This window comes from Meriones unguiculatus, chromosome 3 (genome assembly GCF_030254825.1).
Source record: "Meriones unguiculatus strain TT.TT164.6M chromosome 3, Bangor_MerUng_6.1, whole genome shotgun sequence".
Lineage (NCBI taxonomy): Eukaryota > Metazoa > Chordata > Mammalia > Rodentia > Muridae > Meriones > Meriones unguiculatus.
This window is the reverse complement of record NC_083351.1, coordinates 147,523,374-147,543,066: the sequence shown is the minus strand read 5'-3', so window position 1 is coordinate 147,543,066 and position 19,693 is coordinate 147,523,374. Positions and strand designations below refer to the sequence as shown.

The 19,693-nt window shown below is 43.1% G+C and overlaps 1 protein-coding gene across 1 annotated transcript in view; it reads right to left on the bottom strand.

The window, feature by feature from the left end:
* Positions 1–9,425: 9,425 nt before the first annotated feature.
* Spata18 (spermatogenesis associated 18) overlaps positions 9,426–19,693 on the bottom strand; it is a 31,975-nt gene continuing 21,707 nt past the window's right edge. The window contains exons 10-13 of the mRNA XM_060380759.1: positions 18,549–18,672; positions 17,058–17,141; positions 14,882–14,927; positions 9,426–14,587 (exon numbers count right to left, since the gene is read on the bottom strand). Of these exons, the coding sequence (XP_060236742.1) occupies positions 14,580–14,587; positions 14,882–14,927; positions 17,058–17,141; positions 18,549–18,672 (262 nt within the window). The 3' untranslated portion in view covers positions 9,426–14,579. The remainder of the gene's footprint in view (positions 14,588–14,881; positions 14,928–17,057; positions 17,142–18,548; positions 18,673–19,693) is intronic.

Genomic DNA, 19,693 nt, shown 5'->3' with positions numbered 1-19,693 from the left:
TTGCTGTGCAGACAGCACCTCCTGCCATCAGGAAGTGTATTTTGCTTCCCTGGTCCTAGGCTTACTCCCTCAGCTAACAGAACATGTAAGAACCGACATGTCCTGCACTGTACCCTGTACTCCGTCATCTTCGTCAACAGCACTGGCCTAGCGCTGGCCTATATTTTTCCATATAAACCTCCCCTCTCACCCCTGCTTCTCATTCCTGACATTTTGCATTACTGCAGTAGCTTCAGGACACGCGTCGGTTTAATAGTGAACACTGTTAATAACTGAAGTCCACGGTCATATCAGGGTCCGCTATGTTTCACACTGGGTAGGCGTCAACAGCTGTATCTGTCCTTATACTGTCAGCAAGGCGCTCTACCGATTGTCCTTATCCTCCTAATCCCTGGCAGTCACTGATCAAAATTATATCATTTAACCCCAGAAGTTGTTCTTGTGCTCAGTTTATTGAGAGAGAACTGAGATTAGATGAGATAAGTTAAAATGATGGAGGACAAACAGGCACTAGAGCCTAGGGAACTCTTTAAGACCTAAATTTTTTAAATTCATTTTTATCCACAAACTATTTTATTAAAATTTCATAGATGAATATATTATACTTTATCATTTTTATCCCTCTTTATCTCTCTCCAACTCTTCCTATGTCCCCACTACCATACTCTCCTCTCAAGTTTCTGCCCTATTCTTCTCTGATTATTATTTTATTATATACACACATTGAGTCCAGCTGGTTTGCTCATATGCACAGATTTATCATTGATCACTTAATCTTGAGTGACCTATCAGAGGGCCATCCCTCTGATAGGAGAAAATTGACTCTTCTCTCTCTCTCTCTGCCCTGTCTCTCAGAAGCTATTGACAACTTTAGCCTTTCTTTGTTTTGATTTTTATTTTTCGTTATGGGGGGAAGGCAGGTACATGCCTGTGAGGGTATTTTGCCTGCAGAAACCAAAGATCTCTCTGGAGCTGAGGTTCCAGGCGTTTGTGTGTCACCTGATGTCGGGGATGGGGACTGAACTCAGGTCCCCTGGAAGAGCAGTATGCGCTCTGCACCGATAAGCCATCTTTCCAGACCTCTGCCTTCAGCTTTTGACTAAGGTTGGAGCCCTGTGAGCCTTTTCCCCATCTGCTTTGGCTTGTTGACTGGTGAAATCTTGCTCGGGCAGCCATGTTGTTGAAAGATCATGGAAGACATGTTCTTGCAACAGTTTGCCTGGCCCTCTGCAGAGCTTGAAAGGTACAAAATGGTGAGTGAGGGGCTACATTATGAAGAAGGGCTGGAGAAGACTATGGAACCCTGGGAGATTAGTGCAAATGCAGGAAGAATGAAATTAAGACAAAAGAGCTAGTAAGGGGACAAGAAGGCCAGGCATCACTCTGTCACTTGGTGGCCTGTGACAGAGCAGGGGAGACACCTGATAGACCTAGGTGCCTTAAAAAACTGCTGGGTAAAATGATTTAAGATAAAATTTTGTGCTGGTTATTTTACAGGGTGGTGAAACAGATCTCCCTGTAGGACCAACAGACAACCGTTGACAAGTTCACACAGTCCACACCTGTGTAATCGTGATTGTTAGGACGGGAGGCTCCGAGAAGACATCTCTAAGCCTGGAGTCACATGGGGCAGAAACCTTGGGGTGGCTTCAAGAATGCAAAATAAGACCTTAAGGAAAGGGACGACCAACCCAGAGGTAAAAGCAAACTTCTGAGTCTGAGGTGGGTACTAATCTTTGAGGTTTGATCCGGCTGCTCCCATTTCCATCATAAGACTTCAGAAGTTCGCTGATGATATCCAAGTTACAGAACCATCAGTTTCAGTCAAGAATTTCCCACTGAAATCTCCCAGATGGTTCCATTCAACCTGTCCCAGGAGAATGGAAACAAACTCAGTGTTTGATTGTAAGTGAGGGGCAGGGTGGACAAGCAGAATAAATGTGTGGGCCATTGTTGGCATATTTTTAAAATATATTTTATTGGGTTCTTATGCCTCTACCTCCCTTCTAACCCTTATTCCACCCTAATTCTTTCAAACCCCCCCCAACACTAGGTAGGAGAGAAAGAAGGTAAGAGGGGAAAGGAGGTCTAGGCCTCTACAGGCTACTTTGGGCTGACTAGGGATGTAGAGTTCCTTGAGGCAACTCCAATCTTCATCATCAGAATATCCAGCAGTCCAGCAAACGCAACAGCAAATGCAGCAGCAGGACAAACCAGCAGCAGAGACAGCAGTGGAAGGGGGTGCAACAAGGCCCACAGGCCACCTCGGGGCTCTCCCATTTATAACCTTTCCAGAGTCCCCAGAATTAAACTATCTGCAGCTGGCAAAGATCACGCCCCTGCTAGTGCATGAGGCAAATCATAATTACCTGCTGTGAAGCAGCCTCTTACCCCACACCTGGGATTAAAACAGAAACATATCCAAACAACAGAACCAGGTTTTTAAAGAAACCAAAACCTCACTACAGGCCGTGGTGGGTGTATGCTCCCAGTTGCCTTTGCAATGAGGAAAAAGAAAAAAATGTAATTCCAAGATTTGTATAGTAGTTATATTAGAGGCAAAATCCACTGTAGCTTCAAGATGGGTGTGAAAATGTGGTCCCTCCAGCTGCACTAACCCAGCTTCTGTACACACATCTTCAGAGTACAGGACATTTGAATTTCAAGTTCTTGTCACTAGGTACTTACTATTTATTATGTATCTTTAATCAGAATGGTATCTATATTGATGAATTTTTGTAATTCACTTCTGACAGCAAATACTATTAAGCCAATATTGGAGGTAGGAATTATATTCAACCGTGAGTAATCTGATATATGAAAAGAATAATGAATTGATCACATAAGAGTTTATTCTTTCATGTGAAAGAAATCTGGAGATGGAAGGGCCTTCTGGGGATGCTGATGTCTTTCTAGGAAGTCCCCACGCCTCTGCTCCATCCTCAGCGGTGGCTTGCATCTTTAATGGCTCCACTCCTTCCTGGAGACCGCTGGAAATGCAGCTAGGACAGGAGGAGGAAAGAAAAGAGAAAGGAAGGGGAGAAAAAAGAGGGGGAAGGAGAGGGAAAGGAACTGGACCTGACTGAACCTCTTCAGAAATCCTCCCAGTTCTGTAACAGATCCCTGGCCAGGGCACAGATATCAGGCTGCAGCCATAGCAAAGGAGACTTCACCGTGGAGCTCAGGGTTCAGCTGAAAAAGTTGGAGAAGCAGAACAGCAGATACCCCACTCTCACCTCCCCACTGTGGCTTCTGAGTTCATTTCCTGCTAGCACTTTTTACTATGTTATTTTACCTTTTCCATTTCACTGATGTTATCCATCCTCCATTTTACTGACGTTATTCAGTATCAGTATCACTTCCCTTTCACTTAAAGTTTATGAGGAGGTGTTAAAGAAGAGCTAAGTGAGTAGAGTGTGCTTGCCTAGCAAGCACGAGGAGAGTGACCCCAGCACCATATGCAAGGCATGATTGTGTGATTGTGTGAGCCTCCAATCCCAAAACTGGGAGCAGGCAGGAGGACCAAGGATTCAAAGTTGCTACACGTTGAGCTCAAGCCAGTGTAAGCTGCATGTGACCCTGACACAGAAAAAAAATAATTAATTATAATTATCAGGATTTAATCACTGCCACATTTTAGACCATCAAATTTGACAAGCATTTAGTTTCTGCCACTGTGAAACGGATTTTGAGCGCATTGTCTATGGTAAAGTTGAGTTTTCTGCCGTCAAATGTTGAACTTTAAAATCATTTTTAAAAAGATGCTCCACCGTATTGAACATCGACTTGCTGTTGGGATGCTGACCGTCCATATGTCTAAGGTTTCACACCCCAGATGAGGCTATAGGGAAGTGCTGTGTGACTTTAGGAAGAGCAACTGTGTGAAAGGTCATCAGGTCTTTGGAGGGTGTCTCCAAAGTGGACTATTGAACCCCAGCCAATCCCTTTTTTCTTTTTTGCCGGCCATGGTATAGGCATTGCCACCATTGCCGTCCAACACTCAGCCTGAGGCTTCCCACCACGAGTCGGCCCACTCTTAGGACAGATCCTCCAAAAGTGTGATCCAAAATAAACCTTTGTTCTTTATAAGTTAATTATCTCAGGTATTTGGTTGTAAGGATGAAAAGTTGACTAACATACGCACCATATGTGGCCAGAAAGTAAAAATAATATTTCACAGGATTTGAAAATTCAAACACCCCAGAGTATGACAATTAAAATAAAACTTACACTTCCACTGGAGTGGAAGTCATCACACTAGAATGCTTCTTACTGTGCCCTTCTTAGAAAAAAAAAAAAAAAAAAAAAAAGGAAGGGGGCGCTGATGTATATATCTTATTCCTTAGGTGGTCCATGAGAAAGAAGAGTAATGTGTTAGGGAAGAATGAGAATGAAGCAGAGAGGGAAGCCTGCAACAGAAGGTCCAGAGACACATCTTAATGGGGGGGACACTTACCTAGCATGTGCAAAATCCACAACTCAAGTTTTCAAAAAAGCCATAGGAGAGCTCTGCTGTTTTGACTGAGGAAGCCCAAGTTGAATAGAAGGACAAGTAAAAGAAAATCCATCTGTCTTAGAAGAGTGACAACGTGGGACAAGGAAGAGGCCACAGCTGGGAGACAGGAGGTCAGAGATGTACCCATCTTCCTACCTTGAGTGTCCAGAAAGCAGCAGCTAAAAATCCGTCTTGCCTTACATCTTGATTAGAACCCCGTGAGGTGACTTTGAAAGACAGTGTGTAGAATGTTTAGTCCTTCCGGAGTTCAGCTTGCCTTCTGAGGTCCCTGATTCTTGTGAGTTGGGTTAAAAAAAAAAAAAATAAGACTTTGGGCCTTTAAGGCACTCGCCCTCTTAGAAAACAAACAAAAAAATACATCCATGCTCCTTTGTACAGGGTAGACAATCAGGTGGGAACTGGCCTGAGTCCTGGCAAGGAAGATGGAGGGAACTCGGGAGGACGCTCAGCTCAGTGTCAAGAAAGACTAGAACTCACACGTGTAGCCCACAAACCTCGGCCAATATTCCAGCATGCAAGAGCCAAGCTAGTCAAGCCTCAGAATCACGATTTGTGCATCCCAAATGATAGGTATCCAGACTCACGTTGCCAAGCCTGTACTCACTTGAGGACCATCTTGAAGAAGAGTTGGGAAAGGAAGTTTTTTAAAATACTAAGAAACCAGAGACTGGATCAAACTTATACCCACAGGTTTAACCCATGGGTATAAACTGGATTAGGGTCAATCCACTCCCCAGTGATAGGACTAAGAAGGCCCTGGAAGAGTGTTTATAGGTTCTATGTCAATAGAGACACCTTCCTTATTCCTCTGATTAGAGAGAGGACATTTGTGGATTTTCCGGAACACGAAATTCTAATAACCAACGGGGGCCACACATCCTGGTACTTTCGTAACAGTTGTCCTGGGGGTCTCACGTAAAATGCATCTGGTTGACCTTTCTATCCCCATTGTACAAACAATAAGTGAAGGGACCTGAGTCATACGCTGGGGAGGGACAGGGCTAGAAGGAAGGATTCAATGTCTCCAGCCAGTTCTCCGTGCACCAGACAAGTGAATGGAACAGATCCAGCTGTTTCCACCAAGGACTACAAAGCCACCCTGCCACAGGCAACGGGTACTGCTCTCTAGACACACTGCCACCCCTCTCTCCTCCCGAGTAAATGCTGGCCTGAGAGGGTCATTGGCCAAGCCCGTCTGCCTCTCCTCCAGTCTTCTCCCCAAGCATCCGAGAAGCTCCAGGCCCAATTCCTCATTTCATTTCATGCCAAGGACACTTAATTGGCAGTTTTCTCCATCCCGCAAAGCTTCCCTGTGGCCGCAGTGATGTGACTCAACTAAAATCAATTTTTGAAAAGACACACACCAACTTGACCTATAAGAATGCTCATTGCTTTCTTGCTATTTACTGGAAAACAGTATTCAAACCCTTATTGAAGCCAAATGACTACAGATATTGTCCCTGCCTCCCCCCCAAAAAAAAAGAGAGAGAGAGAGAGAGAGAGACTTCTGTCATTTCCTAAACTAGTTACAAGCCAAGTTCAGGTTCACAGGAAGCTCCCAAGGTCAGACAGTGTTTACAAGGTTCCAAGATATGAGCCACGTTCGCTTTAAGGTGGACTGGAAATCTAGACTCAAAATGATGGTTTCTAAACCCACTCCCCCTGGCCCTCAGGCTCCATGTGCTCCAGTTTCATTGGGGTGACTTCTCAAGGCCTTCAGATCTTATTTCCCATCAGGCCGAGTCTGGTGCTGATTAAGGCTGTGGTGAGAGCATCTGGCAGTAGGAGAGCTGGCTGCTGGGTAACAAGCCCCCGCAGGTTTGTGCTGAAATAAAGAGCCCACGATCTGCCTGTGAGTTCTCCGAGTCAGGCTCCATATAAAACCCAAGCTTGTGCCCTGCCTGTGTTCAAATATTCAAGTTAATTGAATTTTTAATTGTTAAAAGTGAGAGCAGCCAGACAATTTACCAAACTGTGAATAGTGTTCAGGCTCTGCTGCTGCTATTGCTTTAATAGCAAAACTGGGGGAGGGAGGCGTGGCTGTGACCATTCCTATTTTGCTAGACTTTTACATCTGCAGAATAGAAATCCTTCAGCTTTTGACTTCCATTAGACAAGACAAAATACTTGTGTTTGGAAATACTCCCATCCCACCTCAAAACTGGCTGCTCCAGGAAGAAACGAAGCCGAACTTCCCTTCTCAGAACCTCAGGACAGAGCAGATCAGAAATTATACCTGTCACATGGCTCTTGTAGGATGGGGATTCTGCAAAAAACAGTCTCATTACTGAAGAAAGAGGCGGTGCACGAATTTTTGTTCCTGGTACTCGTGAGTTCACCATGACGAAAACAAAGGTGAAGAATCCTTACCTCATAGTTTTCAGGTTTCTTCCTTTGTAAGTACCTTGCAAAGTACTTGAAAATAGGGTGATGGAAAAATAGGGAGATGGAATACAGCGACTGCCTTGGGAATTTTCAGCTGGCATCCACTCCACTCTAAAGCCACCCTGAGGGGCCTGGGTGGCTTCAAGAATCATGGCTGAACAGATTCCAAACCCTCCCTTTTTGACACAAACTTCTCTACCAGGGTACTTCACACATTCAAGGCAAAAGCACCCAGAGCAGTCTCCAGCTTGTGTCCTGCCAGAGTCTGAGGTGGGCGCTGTGTTCCTGTGCTTTCAAAGAAAGGACCAAATCCCATCCTGCTTGAGCTGGTCTAAGTCAAGGGAGAACCAACCCTGAGGACAGGCAATGGCTTCATCCCAGCGCACGCTACCCTCCCAAGTTTTTTGGAACCCCGTGTTCCCTGGGGAGCCCAAGTGGTCTGCTGTTCGTAAAGCCCTGAAAGAGGGGAAGTGATGAAGTCATGCTCAGCTGTCTCTCTCAACAAAGCTTGGAGACTGTTCTGTTTCATGTCACACTGACCCTATTCCTCCCTGTGTGTGTTGTGCCTCCCTCCTGGGCTCTGGGACTTCAGAGCTCAAAGGCCTACAGTGAGGCAGAGCCCTGGGCCTGGGGCTGACAGTGCAGACAGGACTGTGGGAAACTGGGGTCATCGTGGAGCACCTCCGCACCCCACCCCCAGGGTTATGGCTACATGTGAATGTTTAAAAGGAACAAAGGGAACACAAGACACAGGGGTGATTGTTTGGAGGGTCTGAAAATAAAAAGCGGGCCTCATACCTATCGGAAATTTTTTGAGAAAGGCCATGAAGAGTGTGAGGACAGCACAAGTGGACAGATTGTTATAAAAGGCTCATCCAACAGTCTGGATTCATGCCCTGTTCCCATACATGTTATTTTATATGTAAAGGCTTAAAAAAAACACTAAGGCGTAGCCTCACACACACACACACACACACACATACATACCCATACACACTCTAATTTACAAGTCAGGCATATGCCTTTTATTTGAGCACTTGGGATGCAGAGACGGTAGATATCTGTGAGTTAAAGGCCAGCCTGGTCTACATAGTAAGTTCCAAGTCAGCTGGGGTCATCATGACTTTGTCTTTAAAAGAAAAAAGAAAGGAAAGAAGGAGAAAGAAAGAAAGAAAGAAAGAAAGAAAGAAAGAAAGAAAGAAAGAAAGAAAGAGAGAGAAAGAAAAAAAGAAAAAGAAAGCAGGAAGGAAAGAAGGAAGAAGAAAGTAGGAAAAGGAAAATAAGAATGGGTTTGTTTTATTGTCTAAAAGCTTCAAGTACAACAAAATTTTGATATTTCCCTCTAAATCACTGAACTACATTTATACTTACGAACGCACAGTTAGTGCATGACTGACTTTTATCTGGGTGGAAGCTATCCTGGTTCATTTAAAGTCAGACCAGGCAGCCCAAGATTGGGCCTTGGTTTTCTTTATTCTAATTTTTAAGTTTTAGGATTGTTTGGTTTTTGTTGTTGTTGTTTGTTTGTTTGTTTGTTTGTTATGTATATGGGTGTTTTCCCAGTACCAGGGGGATGCCTGGTGTCCACGGAGGCCAGAAGAAATCATCAGATCCCCCAGAACTGGAGTCATAGATGGTTATAAGCCACCATATGGATGCTGGGAATGGAACCCAAACCCTCCTCGAGATCAGCCAGTGCTTCCGATTGCTGAGTGCTCCCTCTAGCCCTTTTTTCCAACATTAGAAGTCAAGGTAGAAGCTTGCCGGTGGTCTGGTGGTTGGCACTGTGCGTGGAGCCTGGGTTTGTGAAAAGGAAGGCTTCTTTGGTTCCCACAGCTTTACTGCCATCGTCAGCATATTTAGAAATTAATGACTGTTTTTAAATGCATTTAATTCTCTGGCAAAGAGGATCTTCACAGAGAAGTGGCTTAGTGGGGTCTCTCTCAGCAAAATCTGAGTACTCCTTCGTTTTCAGAGACCACAGAGTGTTGGTGTTGGGTTAATTTTGTTAGAGGCAGCTCTCCAACAGAAAGTCAGAAAGATATACAACGCAGAACACCCAGCCAAGGAATGTACAGTAGACCTGCAGCAGCCGTCAGCGGGCCTCAGTTAGCTGTCAGGATCTGTGTGTTTTCCACCACAAGATGGTCTCTTTCAATATGAGGGAAGATATTTTACTCAAATAACGTGGCCTCTGGCTGCCAAAGCCCTTCAGTTTTATCCACTGTCCCCTTGAAAGATTAGGCATGCTGGTTTTAGAGCAGCCGACAATGACATCTATATGTCAGACTGGAGAGTCACCTCCATGATCCGGGTGGGGCCTGGATACTCCTCCCGGAATAAGGAGGAAGTGGGCTGGCAGAACTCACACCCATGGCCGCATCAGCAGACACGGAAATTGAGCGAGTCCTTACTTCTCACACACACACACCACTCTTCCCACTCTTCGATTCCAAGACAACAGAGATAAGTTACTGACAAAAGTTATTTTATCTGGAAGGAGAAAGTCGCTCCTTGGGTCTGATTTTATTTCTAGCAGGACTTAAGGAACAGACACAAATCACCATGGGTCTCCACCAGCCCAGCCGAGTTGTTTGGCAGACAACCGGTACGTCCGGAGCTTGGAGAATGCATTCCCATCCTCCCTTAAGATGCTGACGCAGTTCATCGAGGATTTATTCCTGAATCTGCACTAAAACGTTATTACTGAGTCATTGGCATCCAAAGCAACTGCTTAAATTACATTTGAATTAAAATGCTGGTCCAAAAAAAAGTCGGGGGAGAGAAATCCCTGTTGAAAATTTGGCTTAATTAGGGGTTGGGGGAGTCTCTTCTTAGATGAGGCTTTTCAAGAACTTTGAAGTCATGTAATCACTTAAACCTGAAGCTCCCTCAGCCCAGGTTCGCCGCAGGCTGTCGGCACTGCAGTTCCAGGGCCACACTGTTCTCAGCATGGTCTGTCTTGAGCAATAAGGAATGCGACTACAGCTGTCACGCTTTGGCTGTCGAATCTCCTCAGCGAGAAACTTTATTCCCAGTATAAATCAGCTGTGTCCCTGCTCACATTGGTTTAGGACCATGTTGCTTCAGTTTGCAGGGATTTGTTTTGTTTTTTATTTGGGGTTTAATTTTTTTCAATTTCAGTAAGACTTCTTTTTTTAGTGTAACCTTTTTTTTTTAACACTCTCTGAGAATTTATACAAGCAAACAATGGGTTTTGATTCTGTTGACCTCAGCTCCTCCCCCTAAACTCCTCCCAGATCTAGTCCCCATTTTCTCCCCACTCCATACCAACAATGTCTTTTTTTAAAGATCTACCATGTTCACCTGTGCAGCCACCATGGAAATCATTGTGGCAGTGCCTTAGAAAACCAGAAGTGGGTCTCCAACATGCTCCATATACTCATATGCACGGTATGGGGCCATCCACTGATTGCGGTCAATCTGCCAGTCCCACACTCCTGAAGAAATCAGACTTTTCCTCCCCCCTAGAAGCTGTCAACTCTCACTAGCTCTTCAGTGGTCGGTACCCACGAGCCCTCCCTATCCACACTAGACATGGCTGGCTTGACCTTGTGGGTATTTCTGCAGGAAACTGCTGCTGCTGCGAGACAGCACTGTACCTGACAAAAGAAAATCCATGTCTAGAATACACAAAGACCTGAAAACGTGAGACATTAAGAAAGGGCTAGGAAACTGAACAGAGCATGTCAGAAGAACAAATGCAAACAGCTGAGAGGTATTTTTGTAAATGTTCGCCATCCTTAACCGTCGGAGGAATGCAAGTTACAACTGCTTTTAGGTTTCCTCTTACCTCAGTCAGAATGGCTAATGTTAGCAGAAGGCAAGTATTGTCAAGGCTGTGGAGGATGGGGAACTTTATTCCCTGTTGGTTGGAGTGCAAACTTGTACAGCCACTATAAAAATCAGCGTGGCAGTTCCTTTGAAAACCAGAAGTAGGTCTCCAACCTGACCCAGCTTTACCCTGGACATAGACCCAAAGCATTCCCCAACCTACTAGAGAGACATGCTCATCCACCTTCATTTCAGCTCTGTTCATGGTGGATATGACTTGGAAACAGCGTCCAGGAACTGGTGAGTGGATAATGAAACTCTACCTATACACAGTGTGATTTTACTCAGCTGTAAAGAAAAATGAAATTTGTGCCTAAATGAGTGGAACTGGGAAACTGAGCAGGTAACCTAGCCCCAGAAAGACAAATGTCACATACTCTCACCCATATACAGGAAGGCAAGAAAAATAACACTAACACCAAGTGACTGTGTGTGTGCTTTTCTGTTTGTGTGTGTATGTGCCTTCCTGCTCTCAGAAGCACCACATACACGAAGATGTCTTTGGAGGATGGAAAAGGGCGTCAGATCCTCTGGAACTGGGGTCAAGGCAGTTGTTCATGATTCAAGTGCCAGGGAATGCAGCCCGGGTCTTCCGCCAGAACATCAAGAGCAAAAACTGATAACCCGAACATTTCATTGCACTGCACCTCAGTAAGAACTCTAGGTTGACACAATGATGATGTTAGAGTGAATTCTTAAAATACCAAGACAGACAGACAGACAGACAAATATTACCCCCACCCTCACCCCTATTGTTTAAGAAATTGTTTCTTGAGCCTTAAGACAATCAAATTCATACATCTTTTATCGGGTTAGTTATGGCATAGTTTTTCAGCCAATTTTCTGACACTCTATGTTTTCATACTGACTATTCGCTATCCATATAAGATATTGTTTAAGTTGATAGTGAGCAGTTGCCCCAGTAATGAAGTTGTAGATACATTCTCAGGGCTTTCTATCCAAAACCATTTTTCTACAGCAAGAGCATGGCTCTCATTTCCTAAGCAACATTGCCATCTAGTGGCTCCTCTCATATATTTCCCAGGGATAGTCTGGGTCACAGGCCTGGCTCCAGTGTCCCAAAATAAGAGTTGCCAATAGACCTGACTCATACATAGTGTGACACCTGAGCTCTTCTGACAATTGCCCAATGACTAAGTAGCCGTTCTAGCACATTTTACAGCATATTCTAATACATCACTTTACTGAAATTTAAAAGCACTGTAACCCAATTTGTAATTAAATCCGCAGTACACGCACTTGCCACTCTCCTCTGTCATTCTTACCCAGTTAGAAGGACAAATAAATGCCCAGTTTTGATAGATAATTGTTGATGACGCTATGGAAAGTGTGTTCATGCTGACCTCTGCTGGGAGGCTCTTCAAGTGTGAAATTGTCCAGTTACATTTCATTTGAGACAAGAAATCTAGTTCCTATCTTCTCACGGCCCCTGTTTATTCCCGTATTAAGGCACACATGCCATTCTAAATTTCACTTATTCATATGGCTCCTGAGAGCTCCTTGTTCCATGACCTAATGCAGTTTGTAAATGCTAGTTTCTTTAAGGTTCCATAACATCTTACCCTTAATTATAGGCATGAGATTATTCAAAGCAACACCACTAAGAAATCTTCCACTGACTCTATTTTTCCCAGAAGGATGCTGACAGTGCTCTGCCTACTACAGGATGTATGGCATGCTTAAAAGCAAATTGGAATGGTCAGCAGATGCCCTGTAACTTAAGCATGGGTGGAGCAAACAGATGCACTAATGGGGCATGTTCATAGAGATGCCCTATGGACCGCCTCTTCCTTCTCATACTAGCTTCATTAACAATGCCAGAGTTACAGATTCTAACATCGAGTTCTATCCTCTGGCATACTTTACCACACTAGTCTATCTTTCCCTTCTGTAGCACTCATCCTCCTCTCCCACTGCCCCTGTGCGTGTATGTGTGTGCGCACGCGCGTGTTCATCTATATGTGCATACGGAGATGGGTGCACGTATTTATGAGTTGAATGAGGAGGCTAGATATCTTCCTCAATTCTCCTCCACCTTTGTTTTTGAGAAAACCTCCCCTTCCCTACCTGAGCTTGCCTGTTTATCTAGATCGGCTTGACCAGGCGCTCCTGTCTCTCCCTTCCCAGCTTTGGGGTGAGAAACATGCTGTCATGCTCAGCCTTATGGGTGCTGGGATCCAAACTTGTATCTTTGCATTTGCACAGCAAGCATTTTCTTGAACACGCTGTCTTCCTCAGCCTCCCCGTAGCTTTGTTTTATCTAGAGATATTTTCATAATAGTACTTTTTAATCCTTCCATTGAAACATAGCCTTTGACTTGCTATTTTTACTGAGACTTTGTGTGTGTGTGTGTGTGTGTGTGTGTGTGTGTGTGTGTGTGTGTGTGTGTTGCTTTTGGTTTGTTGAGACAAGGCCACCCCTATGTGGCTCAGGCTGGCCTAGAACTCACCAAATAGCCCAGACTGATGTTAAACTTTTGGCAATCCTCCTGCCACAAGCCTAGCTTTCGTCAGCTCCATTTTCTTATGTATTCATATCTGTTCTTCATGACAGGAAAATGGGGCATACAGCTAGACAGGAAATTAAACTCCATAAAATCCAGCTCTTTCTATACATAACTATCCTCAGTACTATAGGACACACTCAGGAAATACACATATTCCCTGAAAACAAGCAAGCAAGCAAAGACACAGTGCTGTGTGCCAAGAGAAAAAGAAGATGAGACTGGGTCTTATTCTAAAGGGAAAGACATCGAGACCAGATTGTAGAGCACGCTAAATGAAAAAGCCATACATTCCCACATGCCTCGATTCTGGTTCATCTTTTATTACTCAACATTACTCTATCTGTAGTATGTTGCCAGTATACAAGGTGTTTAGTTTGTTAATTGATTAAGCTTGACTGTTAATTAATATTAACTGAGTTCACTAATTGATTGTGTATCTTATAAGAAAAAAGTGTAAAGGTGGAAAAATATGAGGGAGTTAGATCTCAGATGCTGGAAGCTATAGCTTCCAAATATGAACTGATTAAGTGGCACCTGTACACAAAAAAAGAGAGAAAGAAAGAACGAAAGGAAGGAAGAAGGAAGTAAGGAAAGAATGGAAGGAAGGAAGGAAGGAAGGAAGGAAGGAAGGAAGGAAGGAAGGAAGGAAGGAAGGGAAGCAAGGAAGAGAAAATAGAAAAGAGAAAATGCAAAAGCTTTGATAAAAAGAGAAGCAAGCTAACTAATTCTGCCCTTTTAAATTAATGTCTTATCACAGTCTCCATTTACCCTGAAATAAGTGGCACTGGGGTGAATTTCCCAGCCTGAAACTAAGGCTGCCTTTGAAACTTTATAAGGGGATTAGAACACCTAACTATGGTCTCTGGAAGTTAAAAGCTGACAATAGCAGCATTTATGACTGATCTATAAACTAAGATCACTAGTCCTTTCTTTGGGACTCAGCTGGGTAATGACTTCTGTTTTCAGTCCTAGAGTTTCTGTGAAAGAGTCTAGTAGTTTGGGAGGGAAGTCTGTATCTTTGTAATGGACTATGTTCAAATGAATATGATCCTATATGCCTATATAATCTTTTTATGAAATTAATGGGATTTGCTCCTATAAAATGGAATGGAACTGCTATGTACCTAGAGTTACAAAGGCACTGAACCAAAGCATTTAACTCTGTGCAGAGTGAGACACAAAATTGCCGTTTCATTTCATGTTAAGAGGTCGGAGGCAGACAGGGCAGGTGGGTGGAAGCCCTGAGGAAGTTGGCTGTTCCAATGGACCATGGCGAACAAACGTGGCTGGTGGTTTTAATACCCTAGGGAGAGAAACAAACAGATCATTGCCATGATCACTATTTTTGCACATTATTCAGAAGTGCCTAAGTGAAAAGGGATGGCCAATCTTGGGTCAAAGCAGTTAAATCTCTCCATGGAGGTTGCTCTGTCTGTAATCTATGAGACCAGCCCAGGCACCATCAAGGAGAGGGCCCAGATGAAATGAATGGTGTGAATTGGAGAGAAAAGATAGTCCCCAAGACTAAACATGTGGCATGCTCCAGAAGATATTTTAAAAAAGAGAAAACTCTCTCCATCTTAACTATCCCACTTACTTGACACTGTACATCTTATTGGAGACGGACTCCGACTTCGAGATATCTGAAAATATAAAAGAACAACGTGAATTATACAGTATACAGAGTTCAGAAGATGGCTTGCTTGGACATGGTTAATTCTTAAAACCAGCCAGGTAGCTGCTCTGGGGCACTGACCAGCATGAGTCTTCCTAAGCTTCTTAAGTAAATGCACATCTATAATTTGGTTTAAATTATGTTGTTGACTGGAAGTTGGGTTCAATGGCTTAAGAGGAAAGAAAGTTTTAACACAGTTAACTAATCAGAGCTAAAGTGATGACATAAGCTCAAAGACTGTATAAACGTTTTCATGTGTCCAATTTCTGCCCTCTACAGGAAGAGCCCTGAACATCAACAAAGGAAGAATGTCCAAATCTCACCTGCACTAAGCAGAAACTAGCACACTGGCAGTTCAAGTCTGACACGAGCTACAAGCCTCTTTCCTATCCTGAACGCTCAAACATGTTCAAAGGACACTGTCCAGGGTGGAGTCTGTTCTGTGGAAATCAAGGCCTTAGTTAAACCCAAAAGAAAGACCAACTGAAGTATTTACATTTCATCTTGTAGGCTCCTAGCTTTGTTGAAGGGAGAGACAGATGAGCAGAGAAGGGAAGCTGGCTCAGTTTCATCTTTGAGAACATAGTTGATGTCCTCACCTACACTTGAAGCTATGTTGTTCTCTGATAAGAGAGGTGGGTTCAGACATGTCTGAGGACTCAGTGTGGGGGACACTCCCTTGAATAAAACTTCCACTGAGAGTAGAGAGTTCAAGCCTCCAGGGCCTAGAGAACCATCTCCTAATACTATTCTGAAAACTGCTCTGTCCTCTGATTCATGGTTTCCTCTTGGGATAGGGAGAGATCCATCATGATGCTCCCCAGGTTCCTTTTATTCATCAGGTCTAAATGCATGATCCCTTTTTTTAACCTACTGTACTTTCTTATTCCTGAATAGAGGTGTTTAAGTTTTGCAAAATCCCCAAGATCAAAAGGACTGTGCCCATTTTGTGAGTTTTTTTTTCCACTTCCCTAGCATTTCTTATATTCTTATGTGATTTTCTTCCTCTGTGACATTTGTCCATTCTAAAAAGCCAAATCAAATACCAACTTCCATTCCCACACGTTGCAGACCATATCACATCAAGTCAACCCATGGATCTCTCAACTTGATCTGCGCCGTCATCAGCCACCTAAGTCGTTCAGATTCCATGAATCTTCCCACATGGTGACCCACTCAGAGAGAACACCGCCGTCGGCCATTTTGCATCCCTCCCACGTCTGGCTTTTGAGCTGTGTTTGAGAAGGAGCCCATTGTTTTACAAGCAAAATGTAGTGGCGGGTGCTTGCTAAAGTCAGTGAAGATGGTCAGTCTGAGTAACTAACAGGGATGTTCTCCTGTGAGATATGGGGTTTGCCGCCTGTAGTTCTCTTTGAGAACAAGGCCAAATGCACACATAAAGAACCTCCCTTTGAAGGACTAGTAGATATGAGTCTTAGTCCAGCCCCTACATTCAACAGATGTTGACTAAATGTTATTTGGTGAGTAATAAACAGAGTTCAATCATGTGGTGTTTTAGGGCTGCAAATGCTGAGTCTTCAGAAGGATTTTTATGGGTTTTTTTTTTCTAATTCAAATAGAAGTTTGAAGGACTAATATGCAAAGAAACAAATTCTGTCTTTCCTACTTTGAATTTGGGGACAAATTAATGTTTTAACTGCCCTTTAGGAAGTATTTCAATCTAGGATCATTCTCTGATTCCTCCAAATCCATGTACTAATTTCTAAAAAAAAAAAAAAAAAAAAAAAAAAAACCCAGGGACCTGTGTTCAGATCTGTGACTTGAATGTCCCATCTCTACATGTCCAACTGTCTAACACCTGTTCAGGATAAAAAGAATAAAACTAGTAAATTAGAAAAGCCTGTTATTCCTTGAAATAACTATAAAAAATTGAAAAAAAAAAAACAAAAACAAGCACTTCATTTCTTTCTAGAATGCTAAATTTCTTAGCCATAGTGGTGTTGAGAAAAAAAAAATCACTAGGGGTTTATGTCAAGGCAAGAATTTCTTTTTCTACCTCTAGATTTTTAATTATCCCTTTCATGGGAAAGCATCACTGTAGGAGGTTTTCTGCTAGAACGGTCAGATAAACATGTACCGTGCTTAGTCCAATTCGGGTACGAGGACAGATGGGACTTAAGCTCCTGCTACGGCACCGCGTTACAGGTCGCACAGAGCTCCACTGTGAAAAGAAAAACAGATGGAGAGAGACTCATGAGCCTGTGGAAGTGGAGAGGGCTCGCCACAGCTTTACTGACAAGGCATCACTTTTCCCTTGTCGCCGGTGTGAGCGACCCTCCTACTGTTTCCTGCAGCACCCGGTATTTGACAAGAACACCTACAGTAAAATCCCATTATAATGAACTTGAGGGTAGCCGCATTCTGGTGCTCAGGGAAGGGTTTCTCATTAAACACAGTAAAAGGCCTCTGCTGGCTAGTTACAGAGGCAGTATGAGGAGAATTCTACACCCGGTTAATGGTAGAAGTGTGTCAATAATTCATTAAATAATTAATAATTAATTGTGTGTCAATAAAAATGGGCAAATGTGGGTGAGGTACTTGATGAAACAAGAAATCAATAGGCAGTAACTATTTGGCTTGAGCATAAAAATTGTGGCCAAGTTCCCTCCCTCCCTTCCAAACTGCACTCCATTTGTAAAAATTTCCAAACAGAGGACTATAAGGACAAGAATCCCGTCTTATGAAAAAAATGCACAATAGAGCATGTGTATTGTCAGATAGAAAAAATCCAATTTTGATAGGCTCGAGCTTTTGAAGCATAAAGCTTTTTATGAAGATAGTTTTCACTACAATGGGATTTTGCTTGTAAAACAAAAAATATCCTAAAATTAAAAAAAAAAAATTACTGCTCTATTCCCATACTATGTGGAGCCTCAAAGCACCTCTCTGCTACCCAGTATGCTCTAGACCAAGAGGATCCTTTCAAAATACAACTAATTCTCTCTAGGAAAGGCTCAAGTAAATCCTATATCACGGAATATGAGGATCCAAGGTCCCTGGGGCCAAAAATCCCAGCATACAAATCCCTCCCCCCATTCTCACACATGCTTGCCTGCACGCACATACACACACATGTACACACACACTCCAAAGACTTCATCTGGAAGGCTGTTCATTTTTTCAAGATGTTCAAACCATCTATAAACAAGAACTATAAGAAGCACCCTTCCAAAGCCAAATAGCTCCTTTCTCTCCATTTTCTCTGCCCCATTTTCTCCCATCCTCCCCTTCCCTACATATCATACCAAGGAGAAAAAAACAGGATACATGCATAATTTCCCTCAAGTGGAGAATTAGGAATTTCAAACTATCTCCAAGATAGAGGAGATAAATGAGTCATGGCTAGCACCATCCTCAGACAGAACAGCAGCAATGAAGTCACTGCAAGGGAATTACAAAGAATTGTGGGAGAGTACAAAAACAGGCAGCTATTCCCCCTTCTCCTTTGTATGAAATCTTATGAAATAAGTCTATCAACTTCTTTTATAGAATCTTTGGGTTTATAAATGTTCTCGAACTTGTAAATCAAACATGGGGGATGAATTGTCACTATGCAAGGCCACCGTACAAAAGCCCCTCTCTTGGTGACAGCTTCTCCCTTCATAACGACACAGTCATTCTCCATGAGAGCAGGCCACACGTGATAAAAGACCAAGGGAGCCGTGAAATCCGAATCATAGCTGCGGCGGTACCTGTGGGAATACACAAGAGAGCAAAGACCATAAGAAACTGTTCTTCCATACTCTGGATCAAACCCAGAGCGCTGTGCATCTTGCGAACACACTCTACCATTGTGCTCTGGCTGCTAGCAGGAAGTTAAGTGCTTTGTAGCGTAAGTAGGGGAAACCCATTGAAAAGTTCATTTTAACTAGGCTTAGAACTAAACAGTGATTGTGATTCTCAGTCTGTGCTTAAGGAGATGGGCATGTGCTCTCCTGCTATCCTATTTCTCATGCTGGGCAATATTTCTCATGCTGTGTCTGTGGACAAAACAAAAGAAAACCAGGAGAAGGTTTACATAGGTTGAAATGTGACTCAGTGGTCATATCCAAAGAGTACTAATTAACAGAACAATGCATATCTAAATGAAGATGTTGGGAACTCTCTTTCTCTCTCGATTTTTTATGTATATGGATATTTTTGTTGCATGCATGCCTGGGCTCTATGTCCATTCAGTGCCTGGGAATGTCAGATCGCATGAAGCTAGAGTTACAGAGAGTTGTGAAGTGCTGGGAATTGAACCTGGGTCCTTCAGAAGAGCAGCCAGTGCTCTTAACCACTGAGTCATCTCTTCAGCCCTTTCTGTCAATATGGCAACAAGTCAACATATTTGTCAGTGACTTGGTTAAAATATAGAAAAATTACTCAAAGGCAAGCAAAAAAGAAAGACAGTAACCATTAAGATAGCTCAGAAGGCTGGAGCAATAATCTAGAAGAAAATATGCAGTGTGAATCTCCATGAGGACCTCTGTATTCATGACTGTCCCCTTGTGTCCACAGGGAATGTGGAGTGTGGAAAGTATATTAAACATAAAAACAGAGGAAATATATGATCTAGTCAACACACAAACAGCAAAAAATAATAGCAAGCTTAGTTTTACCTGAAATTAGCTAATGGTGTTCTACGGCTAATTAAAAAAAAAAAAAAAAACTTTTATAACTTAGCCCAGGTGCCTACACCCAATTCTTTGACCCTTCCAATAAAAGGAAACC